General features: G+C 38.8%; 1 protein-coding gene across 1 annotated transcript in view; it reads left to right on the top strand.

Annotated features, from left to right (window-relative positions):
- The first annotated feature begins 547 nt into the window (after positions 1–547).
- The window catches only part of mRpS25 (mitochondrial ribosomal protein S25), a 34,642-nt gene continuing 11,002 nt past the window's right edge, over positions 548–24,187 (top strand). The window contains exons 1-3 of the mRNA XM_083141863.1: positions 548–826; positions 10,028–10,134; positions 23,137–23,224. Of these exons, the coding sequence (XP_082997989.1) occupies positions 690–826; positions 10,028–10,134; positions 23,137–23,224 (332 nt within the window). The 5' untranslated portion in view covers positions 548–689. The remainder of the gene's footprint in view (positions 827–10,027; positions 10,135–23,136; positions 23,225–24,187) is intronic.

Below are 24,187 nucleotides of genomic sequence, written 5' to 3'. Positions count from 1 at the left end.
TGTCGCGCCTCTCAGCTCTCCTCTCCGACTCCACGTCTGCCGCGAATTCGGACAACGGAGGTTGGCTGAGTCCCTGGATGGAACGGTGCTCTAGGTGACATCTACTGCCGATTCGGACGCGGCCACAGTAACTAATAACACTTAAATTTTACTGTCTCTTTTACAGCCCATGAAAAATTTACGTAGCTAGAAGAAGGCTCTGCCTGCACGCTTGCCTAATACATAATAACATAACCATAGAATACATAACGTTAGGCCAATCACAGTCAGTACGTTTTCACTTCAGTGATGTAGCCGTAGGACGTGAATTTCAGTAGTGTTTGAAACGTGTTTCTCCGAGATATTGTGCAAATCTTATTTTTGTGTAATTATCCGTAAAATGAATGGATTTAATCATTTAAACATATTTCATGCTATACTAGAAATGTCAATTTCCTCTATTTTCCAGCATTTCGGAATCTCGAAGAAGCAAAAGTCGAGGCGTCGATGCAGAAGAACGCTGTACAAAAAGTTCTGTACGATTGGTCGGAAATGGTCAATAGTCTGTGATCTCGTGGTTTGCACAAAAAAAGTGAGATAAAATTCATTGGATGAAAATGAGTTTCTACTCATGCAGTGTGAATTAACATATACATATAGTGCATACATATTGCATATACAATTATTAGTTATTTACTTAACAGTGCAAAATGCCTTTTATGAAAGGACCTGCACCTGTACGTAGGACTTTACAGTACCTGGAAGCTGGTAAATTGGTTTTCAAGGATCGAGTGCAGATATTTTCAGTAAATTATAACAACTCTGGAGATCATCATCAAGGGGCAAGGTAATGCACCATGAACTACAAAGTGTGTAAATATATTCTAAGTCAGTGTTTGATAACCGCCGGGCGGCAGCCCGGTACTGGGTTCTGGCATTAATTATACCGGGCTACGACACATGTTTGAAATTTGTCGTTTTAGTTTGTGCATTAATTTTCATTATATTTTGTAGTTGAAACAGACCTATCCATAGGCGCCGACTCCATGGGGCTTGGGGGCTCGAGCCCCCCCCCCCCCTCCAATGTTAACGATGTGGGTGCAGAGCCCCTCTTGTAAAGTTTACGCTGAAATGTGCCACATGAACTTAACTTTAAATACACATTTGAAATGTTCTAGACCATCAACTTTGGGGGCTGAGACCGCTAAACCATCAATTTTGTGGGGGGGGGCTATGACCAGAGACAGAAAACACATGACTTATTACTATATACTAACGTACATAGGCGCCGACTCCATGGAGCTTGGGGGGGGGGGGCAGCCCCTCAAATAATTTGGTACTATTATCGTATAAGGGAAACACCTACGAATCATATATTTCGGACTTCTTTACATTGCTAACGTGTTATTTTCGAATGCGGAACATTTCTTAAGGTGAAATAATGCATTTCTAACTAAGATAATGTCTATTTCTTCTATTTACGAGTACTTACTGTTACTTGTTGTTTCGAATCTGTAACACATTATGGCCGTGATAACGTACTGGTTTAGGGGGCGTTCTGAGAGTGTTTTGTCGATTTATGCAGTGTTGCAACCCCGTTCACCTGAAAATATCTACTTTCGTGCCCAGATTTGAAATTATGCTAATACATTGCAAACCATTGACGTTAACCTCACAAACCATTGGGAGCGATTTTACAATACAGGGAATTTCTCCATTTTGTTTGAAATTCGGCATACTCACTAATTTTGGCCCCCTAATCACGAATCTGCAGTCAAAATTTGGCGCTCACGCGTGGAAATAGCAAAATAATCGAAATTAAGTTCTTATTTCCACACCCTCGATTTCCGAATTTCCCGCCGGTTCCGGGCTCCGCCCCCAACCGCTATCGCGGCCCCGCCTCCGCTCCGCTCCGGCTTCCCGCCTATATCTATAGACTCCCTGTTAAGGGCATGTTAGAAAGTGGCCGGATTCACCTGCCCCAAATAAGCGCCAAATTTATACGTGAGCGCCAAATTTTAAGTGCAGATTCGTGATTAGGAGACCCAAATTAGTAAGTAACCGAAAATTCAAACAAATTGGAGAAATTCCCTGTATTGTTAAATTATACCCTTTTCTATACCAGAGACGGATTTCTTCAAATTTACAGGAGAAAGTACTTACGCAAATCATTTTCTGTAGCGTTGTGTTCGGGAATGTAGTTTTGATCCATTTTAATGCGAATGCATGTGGTTTTCTACGAAAATCTATTTCCGACATGCTATTGCCGCTGCCGCCATTTGCTTTCTGCACGAGAGCACAATACGTATTGTCCGTATATGCCAAATTGAACGAAAGGAGTGCTAATGGAACCTAACCTAACAGGCCTAACCTAACCTAGTAGGCATACCTCGTCCCTGTGATGGTTCGTGGGGCTATCGTGAATTTTTGGGCTAATGTCAATAGTTTTTGGGGCTACCCGTGGATGGTTTGTGGGAAATAAGGAACAACAGTAAGTACTCGTTAATGTAAGAAATATACATTATTTTCGTTAGAAAAATAATTATTTCATCTAAAGAAATGTTCCGCAATGCAGAATAGTACGTTACCAATGTAAAAAATTGTGAAATAAATCATTGATAGGTGTCTCCGGTATAGTAAAGTAGTACCACCATTTTCCGTAAGGTTAGGTTAGGTTAAGTTAGGTTAGGCAAGCATAGTTAAAAAAAAATTAAAAATACTCCACACATCATGTTCTAGTGAAAACACGGCGAGGCTGAAGCACTGGCTACGGGGTTGCATCATCTTAACACACGGAACATTGCACTCTCGTGCAAAAAGCAAATGGCAGGAGCAGAAACAGCATGTCGGACAGAGATTTTCGCAGAAAACAACACGCATTCACATTAAAATGGATCAAATCTACATTCAGGAACTTCCACAACGCTAAAGAAAATGATTTCCGTAAGTTCTTTCTCCTTTAAATTTGAAGGAATCCGTTTCCCTCATACGATCATATGATAATGTTACCATAATTTTGCTTAAGAGGATCTAATGTATTATTTTGCTTCTCTTGTAAAGTTTACTCTGAATTGTGCAAAATGAACTTAACTTTAAATGCACATTTGAAATGTTCTAGACCATCAAATTTGGGGGCTGAGACCGCTAAACCGTCAACTTTGGAGGGGGGGGGGGGTTGCTATGAACCGAGACAGCAAAACACATGACTTATTAGTATATACTAAGTATATAATTATGAGTATTGTTAACATTTTTACTAAAAAGAGTTTAAAAATAACGAGGTGATGACAATTATACCAGTATGTTGTTTAGTGAATTCTGAACAATTTGAGGTCGTAAACACGACTTTCAGACAATATTGATATGTACGATATTTACTTATCCTCGAAATCTCTTCCTCTAGTCCAAACAATAAGGGGAAGCTAATTCTAAAGTCTTTGAGTTTATTTAACACTGGCTTGCAGTAAAGTACGCAAGGAAAGCTTATGAAAAGTGTATTGCGAAAGCGGGAACGGCTATGATCAAAGGCATTATTGCAAAGGCACGGCGTGCTATGTGTTTATTTATTATTGCAAAATTAAATTTAAAAAGTAAAATACTGTAGCAAGAACAAGAAAGTAAATCTATTTTCCTGCGATTTGTGTTAGCATTCATGTAAATAATTAAATAAAACTGTTATAATTGTAAATATTCGCTATTGTTATGGGTACGTCAACACTAATGTTCTTTGCACCCGTCACATGTCCTTTCTTTACAAGTCTGTTGCGGACATTAAAACACACCCATGACCTCCCCAGGACTCGAACCCGAGACCTCTGGATCAAAGCGCTCGGCTACAGAGGCCGGCAAAAAAATGTTATGTTGGCCTCTTAATGTAAATACATAGCCTACTTTTAAATAAAAATGTTAATTGTTATCTAAAAAACAAATGAGCAGACACACATTTTTCATGTTACATTTCATTTGCATGAGGAATATAATAGCTCCTTAAAAACTGCTATACAAAGACGTAAGTTTTATTTTTTAAAAATGGAGGGAGTGAGTCATTCATTCATTTATTTCAGTGATCAGAGGCCCCTCCAATAATTTTGACAAGTCGGCGCCCCTGGACCTATCCAAGGGGGTGGGGGCATAGTCATGAAATGTAATGTAAACCTAAAAAAACTAGCAAAAACTTTTGACAATTTCTCAAGATTTTGTAAAAAAATCGATTTTGTTCTTGTATAAATGATTGACCATTTACACGAGGTCAATTGTGAAGACATTTCACTAAGCCAGTCCAACTGGTTATTGGCGCCGAAAACTTTGAAACCATTCTAATTGAGTGGAGAGGCTTGAGACAATGACTGTGGAGACATTCCATTCACATGGATTCCCTCTATACACACGATGCCAATGTTGGATTGGCTTAGTGCAATGTCTTGGCCTCGTGTAAATGATCCATGAATGTGTTGTATGTGAGGAGAGGCCAGCTCCAAAGGCTGGAGTCTGCAATATTTCATAATTTTATATTTATGACCATTGAGGAAGGCGACCAGACAATCCACTCTGTCTCCGGTACCCCTTTCTACACCCTCGATTTCAGGCACATTTCAAATATTTAGTTCCTCATAACAAACAGTGTTTGCAAATAGCGCGGAAGTTAATTTTTTAGATCTATGTGCTACAAATCTTACGTTTATTATAAAATTAAAATTCCTTGCGTAACGTCTAAAATGTTTTTCAGAACTTCTATGATGGCGGATGATGGATTCATGTCACAGGCGCAAGTCTGAAGATTTCAGATCATGTATTCATGTCACAGGCGCACATCTGATTTTTTATTTTTCTTCTTATGATTGACTTGTGCAATGGGAACATTTGTGATTGCAATATGTTGTTTGTGTGATATATTGGCGGATTGGACATTTCATTGATGCAACTTCAGAAATTGGAATTATTTCTTTTTGGCAACTGCAGGCTGTAAAGGGGAGGTTGTTTTTTCTAAATGACTTGTGGTGTGGGATAATTTGAGACTTCTTATTTTTATGATGGGAATTTATTCTGTGGAAAAGGACAACAAGGACTTTCAACGTAGGATTGACTTCATTTTTGGACCTGAAATTCAGTGCTTGGCCTTGGTTAAAAGAGGTAAGTTACCTTCTTAGGTTTAATTTTAGCCTTCATTTTTGGTATCTTCATGTGTCAATGCTGAAAACAGTGAGACATAGTGTTGGGGCAGGTGACTCCGGCCAATTTCTAACATGCCTTTAAAAGGGACTCTTTAGATAAAGGCGGGTAGCCATAGTGGAGGCGGGCCTGGTAGGGCGCGGTAAGTCAATTACCCCAGGGGCAGAGCCTGTAATCGGTGGGAAATTTGGACTCAACAATTTCAAAGGACAAAATGTCAACTTTAAACGGCTGTACAATCTTAAATACTTCTTTCCGCACTCCATTTTTTTTTTTATTCACAATTAGGATCACATATTCTTCATAAAGAAAATTTGAAAAGTCGAGGGTGTAGAATATGTTACCCTACCCTCCACTCTTTTTAATCCGTATCCCAATTTTTTTTTTAATTACAGTCTCGATGCAAAATATCCTGGTTATTTATTTATTATTAGTTTAATTCACATTCAAACATGTTTTTCATTCTAAGAATTATTGCTAATACATATAATTTAATTTATAAATATATTATTGGCCCAAGTTCCTTTTGTTTTATTGCAATTTCATCATGCTACAAATGCAATTTTTACATGGTTCGATTTCGATGTACATCTGTTAACACATACTGCAGAGTTTTAGCGCTTACTTAACCTTTAGTACGCCGCGCCGTCTAACGAAAGTAAGCCCAGTGTTGCCGAGGCTTTGTGCCCGAATTTGAATTCGTATACATAATGGAGAAAAATCGTAATAACTCTGGCACTATGGGACCAATCTACTTCGGATAACTTTTGTTTTGCAGGTAATACATCGGTGCATGCAACCATGTAAAATTTGGATGCCCCAACCGTGGGGGGTTACGGGCGGGGGCTGCATCCCCCGAATTTGAATGAAAAAAACATAAAAATGAGGAGTTTGCCCCCTCTTCTCCTACTACTGTGTGGAGAAAACCGGAACTTTTGCTTTTTTTTTCAAAGAATTGACCTTCCGCAACAGAATGAAACTTGATTTCATGTTCGTGGGTGCAATACAATTTGAATAATAAGGCAAAAGGTAAAACTCTAGCGAATTTTAGCCAATTTGCATTAGGAAACGATTGTGCGTTAGGGAAATTGATGAGCTGTTATATGATATGAACTGTTTTTCCTAACAGAGGAGTGAAGGGAGCCTTTGCAATCGTTTGTTTTGTCTCTACTTCTGTCTACTTTGTCTCTTAGACTCACGCTTCTGGTGCCTCTGGCATTCGTCAAGCTTCATTGCATTCATAACATAGAGGCGACAGAAAACTGACACTGCCAAACCTCTTCCAATACACCTTCTCCTTGACCCCCCCCCCCCCCTTGCCACTACTTTCGGCTGGATCACCAGGTCTAAACACAAAGAAGAATGTGTGTCTTATCAGTACTAAATCACAGCATTGGAAGCTTGAAGGAAAACAGCATCGTATATACCAAGCATTCATTGTGTCTGTCAAGAGCCAACACGTGTTTGGGCAAACACGTGACATATTCCGAGAAAGGAGGGGGAGGATTTGGAATTTTCGTAAACACATGTTCCCGAACCGAACTGTCAGTGTTTCAACCTCAATATTCAAATATAAGTGTGGCAAACCCTCGATTATTGTATCTAAAGCTGTTTGTTGCACCTATGCAACCGCAGCTGACAGGGACATACTTTTTTTGTTGCACAGGTACCCCGGCGGCGGACTAAAGGTTAAGGTTTTGTTCAATATATGCTTTCGTGGTTAGGTTCCCTTAGCATTAAAATAAAGTCCCTAAATGCATTCTACTAAGGTTCCGATTCACTTCTACATTCATTCCCGCGCTTCTACGATATTTACTGTCGCTTGTGGACGGAGAATATCTTGTCCATGAGAAGTGAATAAGGTAATTTTCAAGTTGTTTTGTTTCAACATAAATAACTTTTTTCAAGTCCAAACAGTGCTCATTACTTTAAGAAAGGTTCAAATTTCGTGTGACAATGATTTCCAAAATTCTACGATAATTAGTCTTTGTGCTAGGAGAAATCATAAAACAATCGGAACCTTTACCTTTTGCCTGGTCAGGGGTCTGTGGGTGAGTTGAATTGTTTCGTCACGTTGATCATTAATACTGCTACTGTATGATTGTATGTCGAGCTCTAGCTACAATACTACCATAACTTTTGTGGTCACATCTAATACTCCAACAGCATTTACCTCCCGATGGGATAGTGGCAACATCGTCACCTTGTAATCAAGGAGTTCATGGTTCGATACCCAGTGGAGGCACATAGTGGTTCGGATCCCACTTTGAACTGTAGGTACAGTCCTGATTAGCCTACCTGTGCATAAAGTGGACTTAAAGATTGGATTCCAAGTATTTAGGATCATCTCTTTGCTTTATGCTGACATCCGTAGCAGAGCACGATATACGGTGTGTTCTTTTTTATAAGAGCAAACATAAGCAGTTAGTTTTGAATTCAAATATACCCCAATTTTTTTCAAATTTTTCTTTCATTAACGAAAAAATAAAAAAAAACAGCTAGTTTGAGTAACCTGAATGTGCCCATGGCTGTCCGGAAGGTGGGGCCATGCCCTAGAAAATGAAAGTCAACCAAAAAATATATGTTTCACACATATAATTTCATTTTAGCCACAATAATATGTGTTAATTATTGCATGAACACCATAAATTCAAATTTAAGCAATGTTTTTTAGGGAACAACACTATTTTGGGGGAAAATTTGCCTTCGTTTGCCCCCCACCAGAAAAAAAATACCTTCCTTGCCCCTCCCTGGAAAAAATCCTGTGGATGTCCATGAATGTGCCTCTTGTAAATGTTATGTTAATAACTGAAAAAGGGAATGAGCAAAAGCACCTATGAAAGTTTAAAGGTCATTTCCCATGATTTTTCACTTTGTAATATAATGTTCTGCGACACCAAGAAAAGCAGTCCATTCTAGTGGAATTCGAGCATGCACCTCCCGTCACATGGGTTGCATATGAGCGGTATTTGTTGGGTGAGAAATAATAGAAAATAACTTCCTGAGCACTTTAAATCCATAATATAATTTTGACCTCGCTTTTGACTATTATAGAATAATTACGGTGGTTAAAGAGTGAAAGCTTTGGGATGCTAAACATTGGAGGTAGGGGGGAAGGAGGTGGCATTGGTTGGTGACTTATTGTTTACACAAGAGGATATTCTCCTCTTGACCCAATAGCATTCAATAGGTTGATGTCATTCACTTTTGACTGGCATAGCAAAAGCTTTACAACCTACAACTAAGAAAGCCAATTTTGAACCTGGACTATTCTGCGCATTATATAGGAGATGTAATTTTTTGTCACCTTTGCCCATTAAAAGCCAGGGTGTGCATTATACAAAGGCTGTCGCAGAGAAGGTGAGACAGATTTTTTCCTGGCTTGGCAACACTGCCTTTGGTTTCGGCACTAGTTGTGTCGTGTAGGATGACTCATTCTGTTTCCGTAGCAAGTTGTCACATGTTGCGAAACCACGTTAATGAGCAGCTGTGTTGATTTACGTGGAACATGTTTTGTTTACCCCTCCAGGTTTTTCTGTATAACATTGCTTTTTGCGATGAGTATTCAAGATGAACAGCGACATGCAATTAAATTTTGTTGGCGTTTAGGGAAAAGTGCTGCGGAAACATATGCAATGTTTCAACATGCATATGCTGATCACGACAGACTGAGTAGAGCCACAGTATTACCAAGGAGTCATTGAGACTCTACGCCAGCACGTAGCAAAAAGGAGGCCGCATTTGAAGAACCCCTTCAAATTGCACCACGATAACGCATGCCCACATACCGCGCGGGCTTTTCAGGATTACGTAACGAAGAAAAAAATAGAAATTTTCCAGCATACAACCCGGACCCGGCTATTTTCACTTTTAAAGGCCGCTTTGCGTAGTCATCATTTCATGACGAACGAAGAAGTGATCACCCCAGCGCAAGTATTCTTCAGTTTGCTACCTGATGAATTTTCAAAGACATTCACAAAGTGACATGAGTGTATGGATGCTTGCTTAGCTGTCAATGGTGCCTATTTTGAAAAAGATGTACGTCTACTCGATATGGCTGATTCTGAATAAAAAATTTGTGGTTTGTAATTTTTTTTTTTGTTTAATTTTCATGATTCTTGGAGTGGTCCATGTACTGTGTTTCAACCTTCTTGACAGAAAAATTCCCACATAGCCCCAAAAACCATTTGGGATAGTATGACCATCCACGAATAGCCCCAAAAACCGTTCTGGATCGTATAACCATCCACGAATAGCCCTAAAAACAATTCACGATAGCCCTATGCACCATCACGGTAAGGTTAGGTTAGGTTGCTTTAGGTTGGGCAATATAGTGAAAAACTGTGCGTTTGGAACACTTACCGGGGATTACGTCATCAGATGCTCCCAACATCCAGTTCATGTACATGGATGGAAATGCAAGCAACAGCTTTCGTGCATCGGACGGACATTATTATAGAAAAATACATGAATTAGCGGCCAAATACATTGAAAAATGTGAGAAAACACTTCTACGACCTTCCGAAATTACACAGAAACTCAATTCCGTAAGTACATTCTCCTGTAAATTTTAAAAAAAACGATTCCCGGCTTTGGCAGTTTTACCAAAAAAAATCAACCATTTGCAGCCTATTTATATCAGTTGATGCTGAGTTTTTTTGAAAATATACAGTGCAACTTATATTCAAGTAAGATTTTTTTTATCTTGCAATATGAAGAATCGGGTTATTAGTTTTTACTTCACACTCTTTGCACACCCACCTGACAGTTTGACTTTCACACGTGTATTAACTTTTTAATTTTCCGTAACTCTGTTGTCTCTGCTTATAACAGATTTATTGATGAGTTGTTTTCATCTGCTGTATTTTGTCTTTTACAGAGATTTTGTCTTCTGGTATTTGCCTCAAGTCCAGTATAAAAATCCAAGTGTCCAGGTTGTCACATTCAAGAATATGACTCCATCACCTTTCATCAGATGCTATTTTGGTAAGCTTTGAACGTTTCAAGTGACATTATGAAAATGATTGTTATATTCAGGGTGACTACTCTAGGATAATATTCAGTTATTTTTCCCGGTTTTGAAGGCAAACTTTCCAAAAATTCAAGGGTGTTTTCTCTATTTCAACCTTATGTATTACCGTCTCTCACCGCCCACACACACACATACTCACACAAATATATGAACAACATAAAAGGTCTGTGCGATTCCAATGTTTACAAAAATTCGGTATGACTTGAGATGACCGGACCCCTCTCCGATTTTCTTCATATTTGACATAGTCACTAATTGAGGCCTCCTAATCACGAATCTGAAGTTAAAATTTGTCGGAAACTTCTAGAAATTTCGAACAATTGGCATGTGGTTAGGTTAGGCAAACATAGTTAAAATTTCGTGTAGTGGTAGTATCAGGATCTAGAAATTGCAAATAATTGCGAACCATTGACACTAGCCCCACGATCCATTGGCGAATGGTTAGGTTAGTTTCGGTTAGGTTAGGCAAACGTACACTGCTGTTTGTCAAAATTGCAACACCAAGAAGGATACGTATGATTGAAATGAACTTTATACCACAGATTAGGCACATGCCAATACACAAATGATTAGGGTTACAGACCTGTATATGATCTCTGACCTTGAGAATTCAGTATGGTGTGAAGCCCCCATGTGCTGCAAACAGAGCCTCTACACGTCATGGCATGGAATCAAGGAGCGCCTGGATATGTTCCTGGGAAATCTCCCTCCACGCGGTTTGTATGCGAGTCCACAAAGCATCAACAGTGGTTTCTGGAGGACCATGACGAACAAGTTGCCGACCAACCATATCCAGGACATGTTCGATGGGCGACATGTCAGGCGAACGTGCAGGCCAGTGAAGCAGTGGTAACTGTCGTTCTTCGAAGACGGCTTACACATTCCTTGCTACATGTGGCAGGCCATTGACCTGCTGAAATATGGCATGTGGAGTTGCCTGAATGAGGGGCAGTGCCTCGGGCTCTTAAAACCTCCCTGATGTAGCGGTTGCTATTCAGATTGCCTTCAATACGTAGGAGGGGAGATGGCATGTTGTGTCCAATGGTGCCCCAAACCATCACACTTGGTGTTTGCCCGCTATGCCGCTCAACAATGCAGATTGCCGGATTGCGTTCACCACGGTAGCGTCTTATGCGGCTATCACTGTAGGACAAGTTTAAGCGGGACTCGTCCGAAAACACTACATTTTGCTACTTAGCATGCCAGCGACGGCATTCACGTGCCCATTGCAGTCTGAGGCATTTGTGGTTTCTGGACAATGGAAGCCGGCGCAATGGCGTGCGTGCCACCAGCCCAACCCACAGCAGACATCGTCGTACCGTCGACGCAGGCAGGTCCACAACCGTTGTAGTGCTCCAGCGTCGAGCCAACACTGTGGACGAAGCTGTACGGTCCGTTACAGCCAATCGGACAAGATGGCGGTCATTCCGTGCTGTGGTCACATTCCGTGGTCCAATACCTGCTCGTCGCTGTGTACGACCCTCTTCTATGCACTGGCTCCACACACGCATAACTGTCGTAGCAACATGCCCTGTACGAGCCGAAATGTCACGGTATGACAAACCCGCTTCCCGGAGACCGCTCATTCTGCCCCGTTCGAACATACTCACATGCTGATATTGCACCCTTTGACGTCGACAAGGGATACCAGCACTTGCTTTCACGTTTCCACTTCGTTTGACGGGTCTACTGAGCTTGGCGTAACACTGACCTTTCCGGTCACACAAGAGAGGGTGCTGCTGGGCCTACATGCACGCCATCTCTGTGCAATCCTAATCACTTATTGCTGGTACACTGTTCTACACATCCTCAGAGTTTGGATTCATTTGGGCCATTATTTCTGGGTGTTGCAATTTTCACAAACAGCAGTGTAGTTAAAATTTGGTGTCATGGTAGTATCAGGAATTTATATATCTGCTTGTGAAACAAAAAATTTCGCGAAAATCGACGGTTTCCATTCCAAAAACTTATGCCTTATTTTTGCTTATTTTGCAATTTTAGACGTTTCCGACAAATTTTAACTTCAGATTTGTGATTAGGAGGCCTCAATTAGTGAGTATGCCAAATATGAAGAAAATTGGAGAGGGGCCCGGTCATCTCAAGTCGTTCCAAAAATTCTAATTCAATTCAATTATACGGTATATGTATATTTAAAATATTTAATTTAAGGTGCTGAGTTCGCATTGCCATACTCAGAGTAGAAATAAATCTACAAAAACAAGCCACAAATGTTATGCGATGAAAAGAAAGGTAATTGTGGAAGAATTTCAAATTTGTTTATGGAGAAAAATTCACGCGTAACTCTCGGAACCAATAATTCACGCATAATTCCCAGAATTCAAGGAATTCCCAGTGAGTAGCCACCCTGTGCAGCAAATGATACATACATAATTCATTCTTCATATCAACAAAGTTACTTTTGCTAACAGCACAAGTATAGTATTACAAAAATGTGTGAATAACTTGGAAAATGATGCATGCAAATGAAAATTTGATTAGAAAATTAATACTTGGTTGTTATACGAGGGTTGCTGGAAAAGTTTCTGCAAACTACCACCAACAGTGGCGCTAGTGTTCCGCTATTATACAAATTGGAAGAATAGACCTTTTTTATGTCTAAATTATCTTTTATTGTTTGTTTAAGCCTATTCGTTTATTTTTCACAGCAGTTTGAAGTAGTAGTTTCGTGTGAGAAATGGGAATTTCTCTTTAAAACTTTCGGGCAATGATTTTTTATGATTTCAAATGTCGTTTAACACCGAAACAATGCATCGAGCAACTTCATTTGGCTTTTGGAGATGAAGCACAATCTAATAGGACTGTGTACAATTGGTTTTCCGAATTCCAGCGTGGTTGCACATTTCTCAGTGCTGAATTTCGTGAAGGTCGTCCATCCACGTCTGTTGCCAGAAATGTTAATGCTGTGCGTGAAATGATTGAGAGAGATCGACATATGACATACCGTGAGGTTCAGGCATCCTTGAACATTGACATGAAAGCAATACATACAATTTGCCATGGTCATCTGAACGCACGGAAACTTTCAAGCCGTTGGATCCCACACAACTTGACTGAAGCTCAAGAACAGGCTCGTGTAAATTGGTGAAAAGAAATGCTAAAAAAATTCAACAGAGGCAAGTCAAATTTGGTGTACTACGTCGTTACCAGGTACGAAACTTGGATCTATTCATACGAACACGAAACTAAACTGCAATCCACTCTTTGGGTGTTTCAAAGTGAGCCGATACCAACAAAAGTTGTTCGTTCAAGGAGTGCTGCCAAGCATATGATTGCCTGTTTCTTCGGTTATACCGGACATGTGGCAACAATAGGTTTAGAAGATCGAAGGACTGTAAATGCTGAGTCGTATACAACAATTTTTTTGCCAGATGTCATCAATGAATTGCATAAAACAAAGCCAAATCGTCGTCGCATTATTCTTCACCACGACAACGCCCATCACACCAAACTGTTGATTTTTTGTCCAGTAAAAATGTCGCATTAATGACTCATTGTCCTTGCCCACCTGATTTATCACCTAACGACTTCTTTTTGTTCCCACACATGAAAAATAAGGTGCGTGGTGAACTATTTGTGTCGCCTGAAGCAGCTGTCCGAACAGCAGTTTCTGAGGTATCAGCTTCAGAGTGGAAAAAATGCTTTCAAAATTGGTTTGAGCGTATGTAAAAGTGTATTGATCTTAAGGGTGAATACTTTGAAAAACAAGAAAGCCATTCCCAGAATTTCATGTCTTTTTTCATATTGATTGCAGAAACTTTTCCAGCAGCCCTCGTATGTACCTTCCTTACAGTTCTGTCGAACAGTTTTAGAATTTTTTTGGAACCTACTGCAGGATTTGTCGGGCCTAATTTAAGATTTTTAAAACCTATTTTAGGATTTTCATAACCTACTGAAAGTTTTTAGAACCTATTTTTTTTATTTTTAGAGCCTATTTTAGGAACCGAAAAGCACACTATTTAGAATCTAAAAATCCGAGGTCTAGTTATAACGGTTTTTCTTGTATGTACGCATTGCTTGCATTGTAGAATTATTTTCTTGTAGTTTACGGTAATTATTGATGGGAAACCTAGAGTTGAATGTCTGGGAAGCTTCGTTCATTGCAGAAGAACACTGGAATAAATTAAATAATGAAAATGGTAACATAAATCCAGTATAGAGTTTTCTTTTTCTTTTTCACCATCTTTAAAATTTAATGTATTGGAAAACATCAAGAAACTTTGTGAAATTAATGATGACTTTGAATTACCTGATGATATTTGGTATTCATAACTTTAATAAGAAATAATGTGATCAAAAATTGTTATCTGAAATAAAAATAACACAGACTGCTTCTTTTCACAGTTAGGTTGCTATATATCAACAACGTAACATTGACAACATCCATTATATAAGGGATTCTTTTTGTTTAAAAAATTGCTAACTATTGTTATAACTGTATCTTTAGTTAAGATATAAATAAATGTCTGATGAAGGGAGCGTGTGTTCTCCTGAAACTTCACAATGAAAACTGTTTTCTTATGCTTGTAATAACCGTAAACTACAAAAAAATAATTCTAGTTATGACGGTTGTCACCAACTTCTGTTTATATTTGTTTTCATTTCAGTGCTTCAGATTCTAGCCTCACAACGTTTTGTAAAGTTAGATCTTAGAGCTTGGAAGTGGTCGGAAAAAACTGCTTTTTTTGAAGAAGAAAGAAACGAGTTTTTTTCCCCGTGGCTTTTTTGGTTGGGCTTTTTTCGCTTTTTTTCACAAAAGCATATCGTTCCCTCAGGAACCTGGGATCGATCTGGGTTTATGTAGCTCGCCGAGTCATTCATCCACAAGGGTAGAGCAACTCTCTGCTCTAGGCGAGCTTGGTGGTAAGGTGCGAGAGGTACTAAACTAAACACACTTGAATGGCAAACATGACACTTGAGTATAAACCCCTACAGATTGGATCAGCTTGGCTATTGGCAGTAAACTACCACTAAATGTTTGCCACACTGCACTTGTGTAGAATGTACTAATGAAATTCAGCCTATCAGGATTGTGCATTTCCTTCTGACTGTCTCTGTATGCACACAGAATGTAAATTTTCCCTGTTGAGTTTTGCTTTTTGCGGTTCTCGTACTTTCACTTTGGGGAAGGGATAATTTGTTGAAGTTCAAACTTAAGTTCTTGCAATGAGAACTGTTCTGCACTGGAACATTGATAAATGCACTTTTGCTGCTGAGTGTATCACCTAACGACCAATGGTCGTATGTGTCCTCGGAATGGGAAAACTATGTTCCTGGAGGGATAATCACTATATGTACTGCTTGTTTAAGTGACGAACTTCGTGGGGTGGAACGATAATTTTACCCCTTTCGTGAAGAACTGGAACATTTTGGTGAAGGAAACTTCTTGGACTTGTAGCCATTCCTTAGATGATTCTTCTCTTGAGGCTTTGTAAAGATGAATAGATGTAAGTTTGTAGAGTTGTACGTAACATGGAAGAGTGTCATGTAATATGTTTATTAGAAATGTAGCATGACACTTTACTTGACAATCCGTATTAACAAGGGAGGGAAGATTTCCTTGATGCCTTGTAGAGGAAAACTTAAACATGTTGCAGCATTCTGGCTACAAGCTGGCACATGCTGTCAGGATACTGGGTACTCTGCTCGTGGTTCCTGGTTCGATGTCCTCCCTTCGGGTTTGGGAATGCTGAATTGTTTCCCTTGCAGCTGACTCGCTGGTTCTCTCCTGTCGATGGCTGACGAACTTCGAATTTCAGACAGGTGTAAGGTAATAGGAATGTTAACATAGTTTTGAGATAGGGAGCATTATAGGAAAGGATTATTTTGATCCAACCATTTTGGTACAACACTCAAGAATAATATGCCATTATAAAATGCCATTATGAATTGAAAATATACAGCGGAGGTGTAGCTCAGATGGTAGAGCAACTCTCTGCTCTATGCAAGCTTGGTGGTAAGGTGCGAGAGGTACTAAACTAAACACACTTGAATGGCAAACATGGCACATGAGTATAAAACCCTACAGATTGAATCAGAATGGCTATTGGAATAGGTATACCTGTCTCTGTGCTACGGCTGTAGATCTGCAATGAGTGCTTACGCTCGCGACTGTACGGAGAGTCTGCCTTGTGACTTGCGACAACAGTCTTGCCCAAAGCATTTCCTCTCTCTCTCTCTCTGTAACTCGCTCCTTCAATGACTGAATTAGACTGCCCTGACCTCCCTGCTCTCAGGACATTTATCCCAATCGAATTTACTAAGCGAATGCTGAGTCAGGCCTGTAGCCTCTTCCTGGATTTTGCCTGTTTACATGTTTATGCTGCTGATGACCAGGAAGAGCTTCAGTACTGCCTGACACTGAATTCCTCTGATGTTACTGAATATTTCCTGATTGGAAAACGATGGTTGAATGACTGGGAGTTGGAGTTCATTGTACATTATAATTAAAAGATACTGCAGAATGTTAACAAAGTGTCTCAAATCAATGAAAATACAGGAGTTGGCAGTATTTTACCTGTTCCATGTTTTTCGTTTATCTCCCTGCTGTAAAATAGACACTCATTTCTTCAGCCTCAACTTTGAGACCCCTTTTATGCACAACACAACCACGGCACCAGAAACCAGTGATGGCAGGAGGAGAGAGAGAAATTTCTGGAGGATCAGAAAAATGTGTTCAGCCTCTAAATATTACGTGGAAAATGCATTGAATTATCATTTTTTCTTGTCCGTATGGGAGTAGTAAGGGGACAGAACTGTCGATAGTTGTCGGACGTCGTAGTAAGGAATTTTGTTGGACAAACTGAAGGAACATAGAAACAAATAGGCTCCATTAATACATACGATTTTTGTCGAATATCGCCACCCGACAAAGTGTCTCACTACAACATGCAACATAAATTACATGCATGGCACTCGTATGGAATTGATTTTTGTTGAATGTCTTCGAGCTGCAACATCCAACAAAAGTCGCATGCATAAACAAGAAGAGCTTTAGACTACAAATATGCTGCTGGAGTTTGTCTCACTTCACCTTATTTAATGTAGCAGTGCTTCTGAAGGTTTTCTTTCATCATCCTGACGTATTACTGGTTTCACACAAGTTAACATACATTTACAATGACATTGCACTATTCTTAGATATCAAGAAGAATCCAACAAAACAAGATATATATTGAATACTATCACAAAAAAGTGAAACATAAATCTGCATTGGTGAACGTTAGGGGTGTGCGGGATCCCGAGCAGTAAGGAAATACCGAATGGTCATTTTAAAAAGTCGTTAATTCTCTACGTTTTCTGCATTGTATAAATCTGGAAAATGGTTAGTTTTTGTACCAGAAATGCAAAAACAATCTCTTAAAGTGAAAATTTACGTGTAGAATTCGAGATTTCCAGAGCTTGAGAAATTTTGAACATTTCCCATCAGTCCCGAATGTCGGGATTTTAAAAAATTCCCATCCCAACCTCAAATTTACTGCAACACTAGTATTGCAATGAAATTAACGCAACTCTCTGTCCTGTCTGTTTAAACTCGTGAGAGATGGTCATTAATCTCTCACTGAGTGAAGTTAATGTCCAATATTATGAAATAAAATACTAATAATAAATACGTAAATATTTTAATATCATATTTACTTGAATCATTCAATCATAAAAGCAAATCACTTTCTTCAAGAATTGACTTTTCTCAGCCAGCCCTGCTAAATTTTCACTTTCCATCTACTGATTTATACGAGGGGTGGCCAGAAAGTAATTTCCAATTAGTAGGGACATTGATGTTTCGCAAACGCGAAAACCATGAAAAATGGTAATTGCTGAGAAGTTGTGTTTATGAATGTATGTCTGGACACATTTTTCGCCCGTTCGAAATATCGAAGTAATACGAATTTGGCATAAAATGCAAATTGTCATTTTTAGCGATTTTTTTTAAAAAAAAATCCTAGAACAACGAAAAATTCAATGAAACGCAACATTCTTGTATTTTCTAGGCCATGTTTGTGTACATAGAATGTGCAAGTTTTCCAACATTTTATTCAAGAGTAAACTATAATGCTTGTTATACATGGAATAATTCCGACAGCCACATTAAATCATGTATTTCCCACGATTTTTTCAACTTCTATCAAAACCATTTGCATCACAGAGCAAAGTGGCAGGGTTCTAACAGGAGATCGAGTGTGTATCTACCGTCATATGGGAGCCGCATCTTCAGTATTTGTCGCGCGAGATGTGTTTTGAATTACCAAGCTAAGTGCACACCATTGGCATTTGTCAAGCGAGAAATAATGGACCTCAGTCATTAGGGCATCTGACTCCATGCGAGAGACCCGGGGTCGATCCCCTGTGGGGGAGAACCGGGATCTTTTCCACCTATTCAAACTGCTCCGGCGCCCACCCAGCGTGGGTACCTGGAGGAAACTTTAAGGGATAAAGGTAGCCAGGAGCATGGTGCTGATCACATCACCCACACCTTCAGCCGTGATCAAGAAAGTGTGGGGCTGCACAACCTTATACACATTCATGGCAAAGTGCAGGGAAGCACTTTACTTTTACTTCCTCAAAAATCTGTTCCAACATATCAAACTGTCATGAAAAGACATAGACCATGTGACCTAGAAGTTAAAATAATAATTTAAAAAGCACAATGAAAGTATTAAGTTTTGGTATATTTGGCAGAAAAATGTTCTAAAAGAAAAACGCAGATTTTGGGTAACATAACACTAACAATTCAAAAAAGGATAATGCCAATTTTTGGTGCCATAATATATCGGTATCTGTCACGTGAGATTGATTGATTTCAAATTTTTGGGTGCATCACCACTTATGGTCATTATGCACCCTTCAGTATATATGGGGAAAATTCCGTTATCTAAAACCCTTACCTTAAAATTAGAAAGGGGTATGAAAAATAACTTTCCCAAAGTAACTTTCAAGATATCAAACTCTCATGAAGAGGCGTAGGCCATGTGACTTACAATTTGAAACTAGTTTAAAAACACCATGAAGGTATAATTTCAGATATTTGCCAGAAAATGTGCTAAAATGAGAATGTGAATTTTGGGAAAAATATCACCGAATAGCTAGTAAAAAATAAAAAATACACTAATTTGAAAAAAATAACAAAAAAAAAGGTCCCTACCGATTAGGCATAAATATAGAACAAGGATATCAGTTGTAATTTGTTGCATTATTAACCACTTGCCTGATTAATCCGAGTTAACTCTGAATTTGTTTTTGCTTTACATATTATTTACCTGAGTTATCTCGTTAAAATTGTACAACTGCAGTGCACTTTTCTGCCTACCCGGACAGTCTCGTTTGAGCTTTAAAAGGTGTTAATTCCCATTTTGGCCACTAGATGGAAGGTGTAGATAGATTGTTAAGGTACTCCTGTCATCTACAGGATTCCCTTGACACTATGTAGTTGTCGCCTTTCCAGTGGTACTTGTGGTCGTTGTGTGAGTGTAGTGCCAAAACTTATTGACCGTTTTTGTGTTGCAAATACATTCCGTTCATGTTTTAGTGTTTTCCATCATGTGAAGAATGACAAGATGAGTGACGATGAGCCTACAGACAACAGCATAGAGGAGGAGGAGAAAATTAATGAGTGGAAGTGATACAACAGTGGACAGTGTGTGTACTGACGAGACAGATACAGATAGTTGTGCTGGTGTACAATCGCCTTCCAAAATCTTTGCTTTGGTATATGATTTGTTGGGGACAAATTGACAATGGACAATTATTATAACGCACTACAACTTGCAGATCTGTTCATTTCGAAAAAGACTGATGTATTTGGAACACTGAAGCGCAGTACAAAAGATCTACCATAGGCTCTAAGAACAGCCAAATTGAAGAAAGGTGAAGTAGTAGGGTTGCAATGCTTGACAGTCATGAAATGGAGAGATAAGAAGGATGTGACATTGTTGTCAACCATCCATTCTGTTGAAATGATGACTGTAACACAACGCTACAAAGAAAAAATTAAACCACGAGTGGTAGTCGATTACAACGACAAAATGGGTGGTGTTGATCAGCATCTTGCTTCGTATGCCACACCAAGGAAGCTTGGCAAAAAGTATCATAAGAAGATTTTCTTTCATCTGTTGGGTCTGTCTCTTTGGAATTCATACGTGGTTTACACCAAGACAGGTGGAACAAAATCGCATCTTCAGTTCCAAATGGGAATTGTGAGTGACATTATCAAGCAGTACCATTCAGATGGTATGCTTCCATCAAGTGGCAGACCTCCCAACACGCCACCGCCTGTCTGGACGACACTTCCCTGAATACCTTCCCCCGATCAATAAGAAGCAAAACCCAATGAAACAGTGCACCGTGTGTTGCAGAGTTCGGGATGCGACAGGAAAAAAGATTCATCGTGAGTCAAGATGCTATTGCCCAGATTGCACTCTGTGTTAGCCCATGCTTTCGGGTTTATCACACTGTGGCTAGCATTTGATGTGAGACAGTATGTGTGATAGTCTGTAAACTGGGACAACCTTAAAATGAGAAGACATCTTTATTTTCCACAGTTTATAAACTCAGGTTAATAATTATGGATGTTTTTTGAATAGTTTTGTAACCTTATTTGACCCCAAAAATAGAATTTTGTTACTGTTATTTAATTGCCAATATTGGTACATTACAAACACACAATAAAAAAAATGTGTAAAATATGGACCATTTTTGGGAAAATAATGTGTCAGGCAAGTGGTTAACAGTGAGTCCTAACCTAATTTTCGACATAATCACCACTGTTGTTCTGGCATTTGTCGTAACATGGCAATAAATTTTGTATGCCCATGGCATATGAGTCTGACAGTAAAGACTGGAACTATCTCTACCATAGTGTAGCTGTCAAATCCTTGTCCTGCCAGAAACCTCTTCAGTTAAACAAAGAAACATGCAAGACCAGGGCTGTACAGGGAGTGGTGATCTAAGATATCTCACCTGAAGTGATGCAAAGGGCCCACGTGTATGGGGTTGTGCACATTCAATTGGCCTTCTGTGAATTGTCTGCACCATTGTTTGACCATACTATCACTCACGACGTCCGGTCTGCACACCTCACACGATTGCTAGTGGCTCTGTACCAAATGCTGAGCATGCAAAAATCTGATTACTACACGTAGGCTCTGATTACTACATGTAGGCTACATCAGTCGGTGGGAGACTGTATGAGAGCTGCAATCTTTAACCTAGAACTGTCATAAAACGGCTGCATTGCAACTGTACCAGATTACAGCTACATGCCACTTCTTCCTGCCTGCATGTGTGTGTGTTGCTCTCCGACCACTAGTGCTGCGTATAGGCACCATTGGAGTTTTTTTTTTTTCATGAAGCCCCTTGTACATGAACTTTCAGAAGCTGTGTTCCTGTTTTAATGTGTGGTTAGCTAAATCAGGTACCTATACAATGCAATTCTATAAATTCCTTGCGTTAAATTTCTAATACCTACATGCCCTTATCATCAGCAATAATGGTATAACTGCATGTTGTCAGTTTCAGAGTACTACACTTGAATATACACCGTCTCCATAAATATACTGTCATACTTTAAAGTGGTATTACGTCGCTTTGGATAATCGTATTTAAATGAAATTGGTGACATTTGAAAGAAAAACTCAAATATTTTTGTGCATGTCAACAATGGACACCAATATCAGCAATGGACAACAATGAACGAGATCAAACATAGAAACTGAAATAAATTCACTCCTGACAACAATGGGCGATGCAGGTTCATTGTTGGATATTTAGCAGGCAGGCAGGTTGGATATTTAGCAGGCAGGCAGGTTACATGTGAATGTTTTCCTTTAAAATTGTGTTGTTATTACAGAAGATTTAAGAACGTAGTTGGTGTGTTTTAGAATATAATTACATGCAGAGTTTGGTGAACGTGTTGGTGTTTTATCATTCCACGCAGATAATGATGATAATGTCTTCTACAATTGGCCGCCGAGGTCATCTGACTTGACGGTCTGTGACTTTTTTTATGGAGTTACATAAAAGATTGTGTCTATGTACCCCCATTGCCTCAAAACCTGCAAGAACAGCAAATTCGCATCACTTCTGCAATCCAGTCCATCCCTGTGGATATGTTGGAGCGTGTGTGGCATGAATGGGAATATCGCCTTGATGTCTGCAGGGCCACTCGTGGGGGCCACATTCAATGTCTATGAGTTGTAAAATAAAATATTTGAGTTTTTCTTTCAAATGTCACCAATTTCCTTTAAATACGATTATCCAAAGCGACATAGTACCACTTTAAAGTATGACAGTATATTTATGGACACGCTGTACTGTACTGAAGCAGAAATCCCATTGATAATGTAAGGAAATATGACACTTCCTTTGTACAATTCAATTGTTTCACTTATATGCAAGAGTTAAGTTGTTTGCTTTACAGAGAAGAGAGAATTAGCTTTATGCATCGAAAAATGAGTCCGCACTCATGGTTCTTGCAAGCAGAGGGTTCCAAACCTGAGTGGAAATGGCAACATACAATACCGAGAATGTATAAGGAGACTGCTAAATTACAAGTTGTATTTGTTAATCAATCACTCTTATCTCATCAAGTATTTTATTTTAAACTTACTGCCTATAATAAAATTCCGTAATCCTTCCCTAGCTTGTGAATTGTAATAATTTTCCAAATTCACTATTTTGCTGTTTGAATTCAAATCATAGAGAATAGAGAAATTAAGTCAATTTCATAGAAAATAGTATCGGTATTTAACAAATCGATACCTGGATCTGTAAGAGTTTATTATTTCCATTTGCAACCACTAAAATCACAATGCATGTCTTTATTTATTGTGTATATGTGGTCACTTAAATATAACTGTAATTGGAATAAAATGCAAATAGAAATGATATTGAGCTCATAAGTGCATCATTGTGATGTTTCCTTTTTTTTTATCCATATTTAGATAATGGTGACCAGATGCTTGTGGATATTGACAGCAAAGCTAAGGAGGAGATTCATGACCATCTGAAGAGGGTGATTTGCAAAACAGAGTAAGTGAGCTAGACTATGTTTAAGTACATATGAGCTATCAAACTGGTGCAAAATAATTGCAGTTTTAACCATAAATTGTAAACCATATGTTGTAGCTGGGTCATTCCACGCGAAATCACCCAGAGCAGGTTGCTTCATAGTCATGGATTTGTTTCATATTTTTTTTACTGATAGATACTTGCCCTAATATGACAAATATGTAATATTAAACTTGTCCAATAAATATTTTGAAAGTTACGAATTTTTGAAAATTTCAAGATTTTTAGAAATTGGGTAGACGAACGAATGCACCATGTGACACAAAACTTGTCGTATCTCAGAAACTATGTGTATTTTAATGATTTCAGTATTGTTGGAGAGGAGAAGGACATTCCTAACAGAAAATTACTATATTACCACTCTTATCTACTTGGAAAATAGAAAAATCTTTAAATAAAATATTATATTGTGATGAAAAAAACACTCCACTTCAGATAATTGTTTGATACGGAGTCCCAGGTTTTACCACAATGAAAATTGTTACACAGCATAATCAATACATGTCAAACATAATATTAAAAAATCAGAAAGGTAATATTTTTCATAGTAAAAATACCACAGGTTTCAGTACAGAGTGTATGAACCAATTTTCCACTGGCATACAGCAATATTTTTGACAAATGGCCCTAAAACACTCACAAATTACTACTAATATGAGTACATATAATATTGTTAGAAATGTTGAATAAGTGGGAGAAGCATTACTATAATGTTCATCCACTTTTAGTTCATAGAAATTGTACTAAGACCAGAATTTTTGTCCAGAATTCATATGGGTCAGACCATACCGAATGTTCCAGCACTGGTTGCTTGACCACTTTTAAAATTGTACATAACGACTTCGGGTATTTTTGGCCTTTGCAGACAGTTGCGATAATTATGATAGCTCAGCTAAGAAAAATGATAGAAAGCTATGGTAAACA

This window comes from Lepisma saccharinum, chromosome 20 (genome assembly GCF_977018435.1).
Source record: "Lepisma saccharinum chromosome 20, izLepSacc3.1, whole genome shotgun sequence".
In the NCBI taxonomy this organism is placed as follows: Eukaryota; Metazoa; Arthropoda; class Insecta; order Zygentoma; family Lepismatidae; genus Lepisma; species Lepisma saccharinum.
This window is presented reverse-complemented; position numbering and strand designations above follow the sequence as displayed.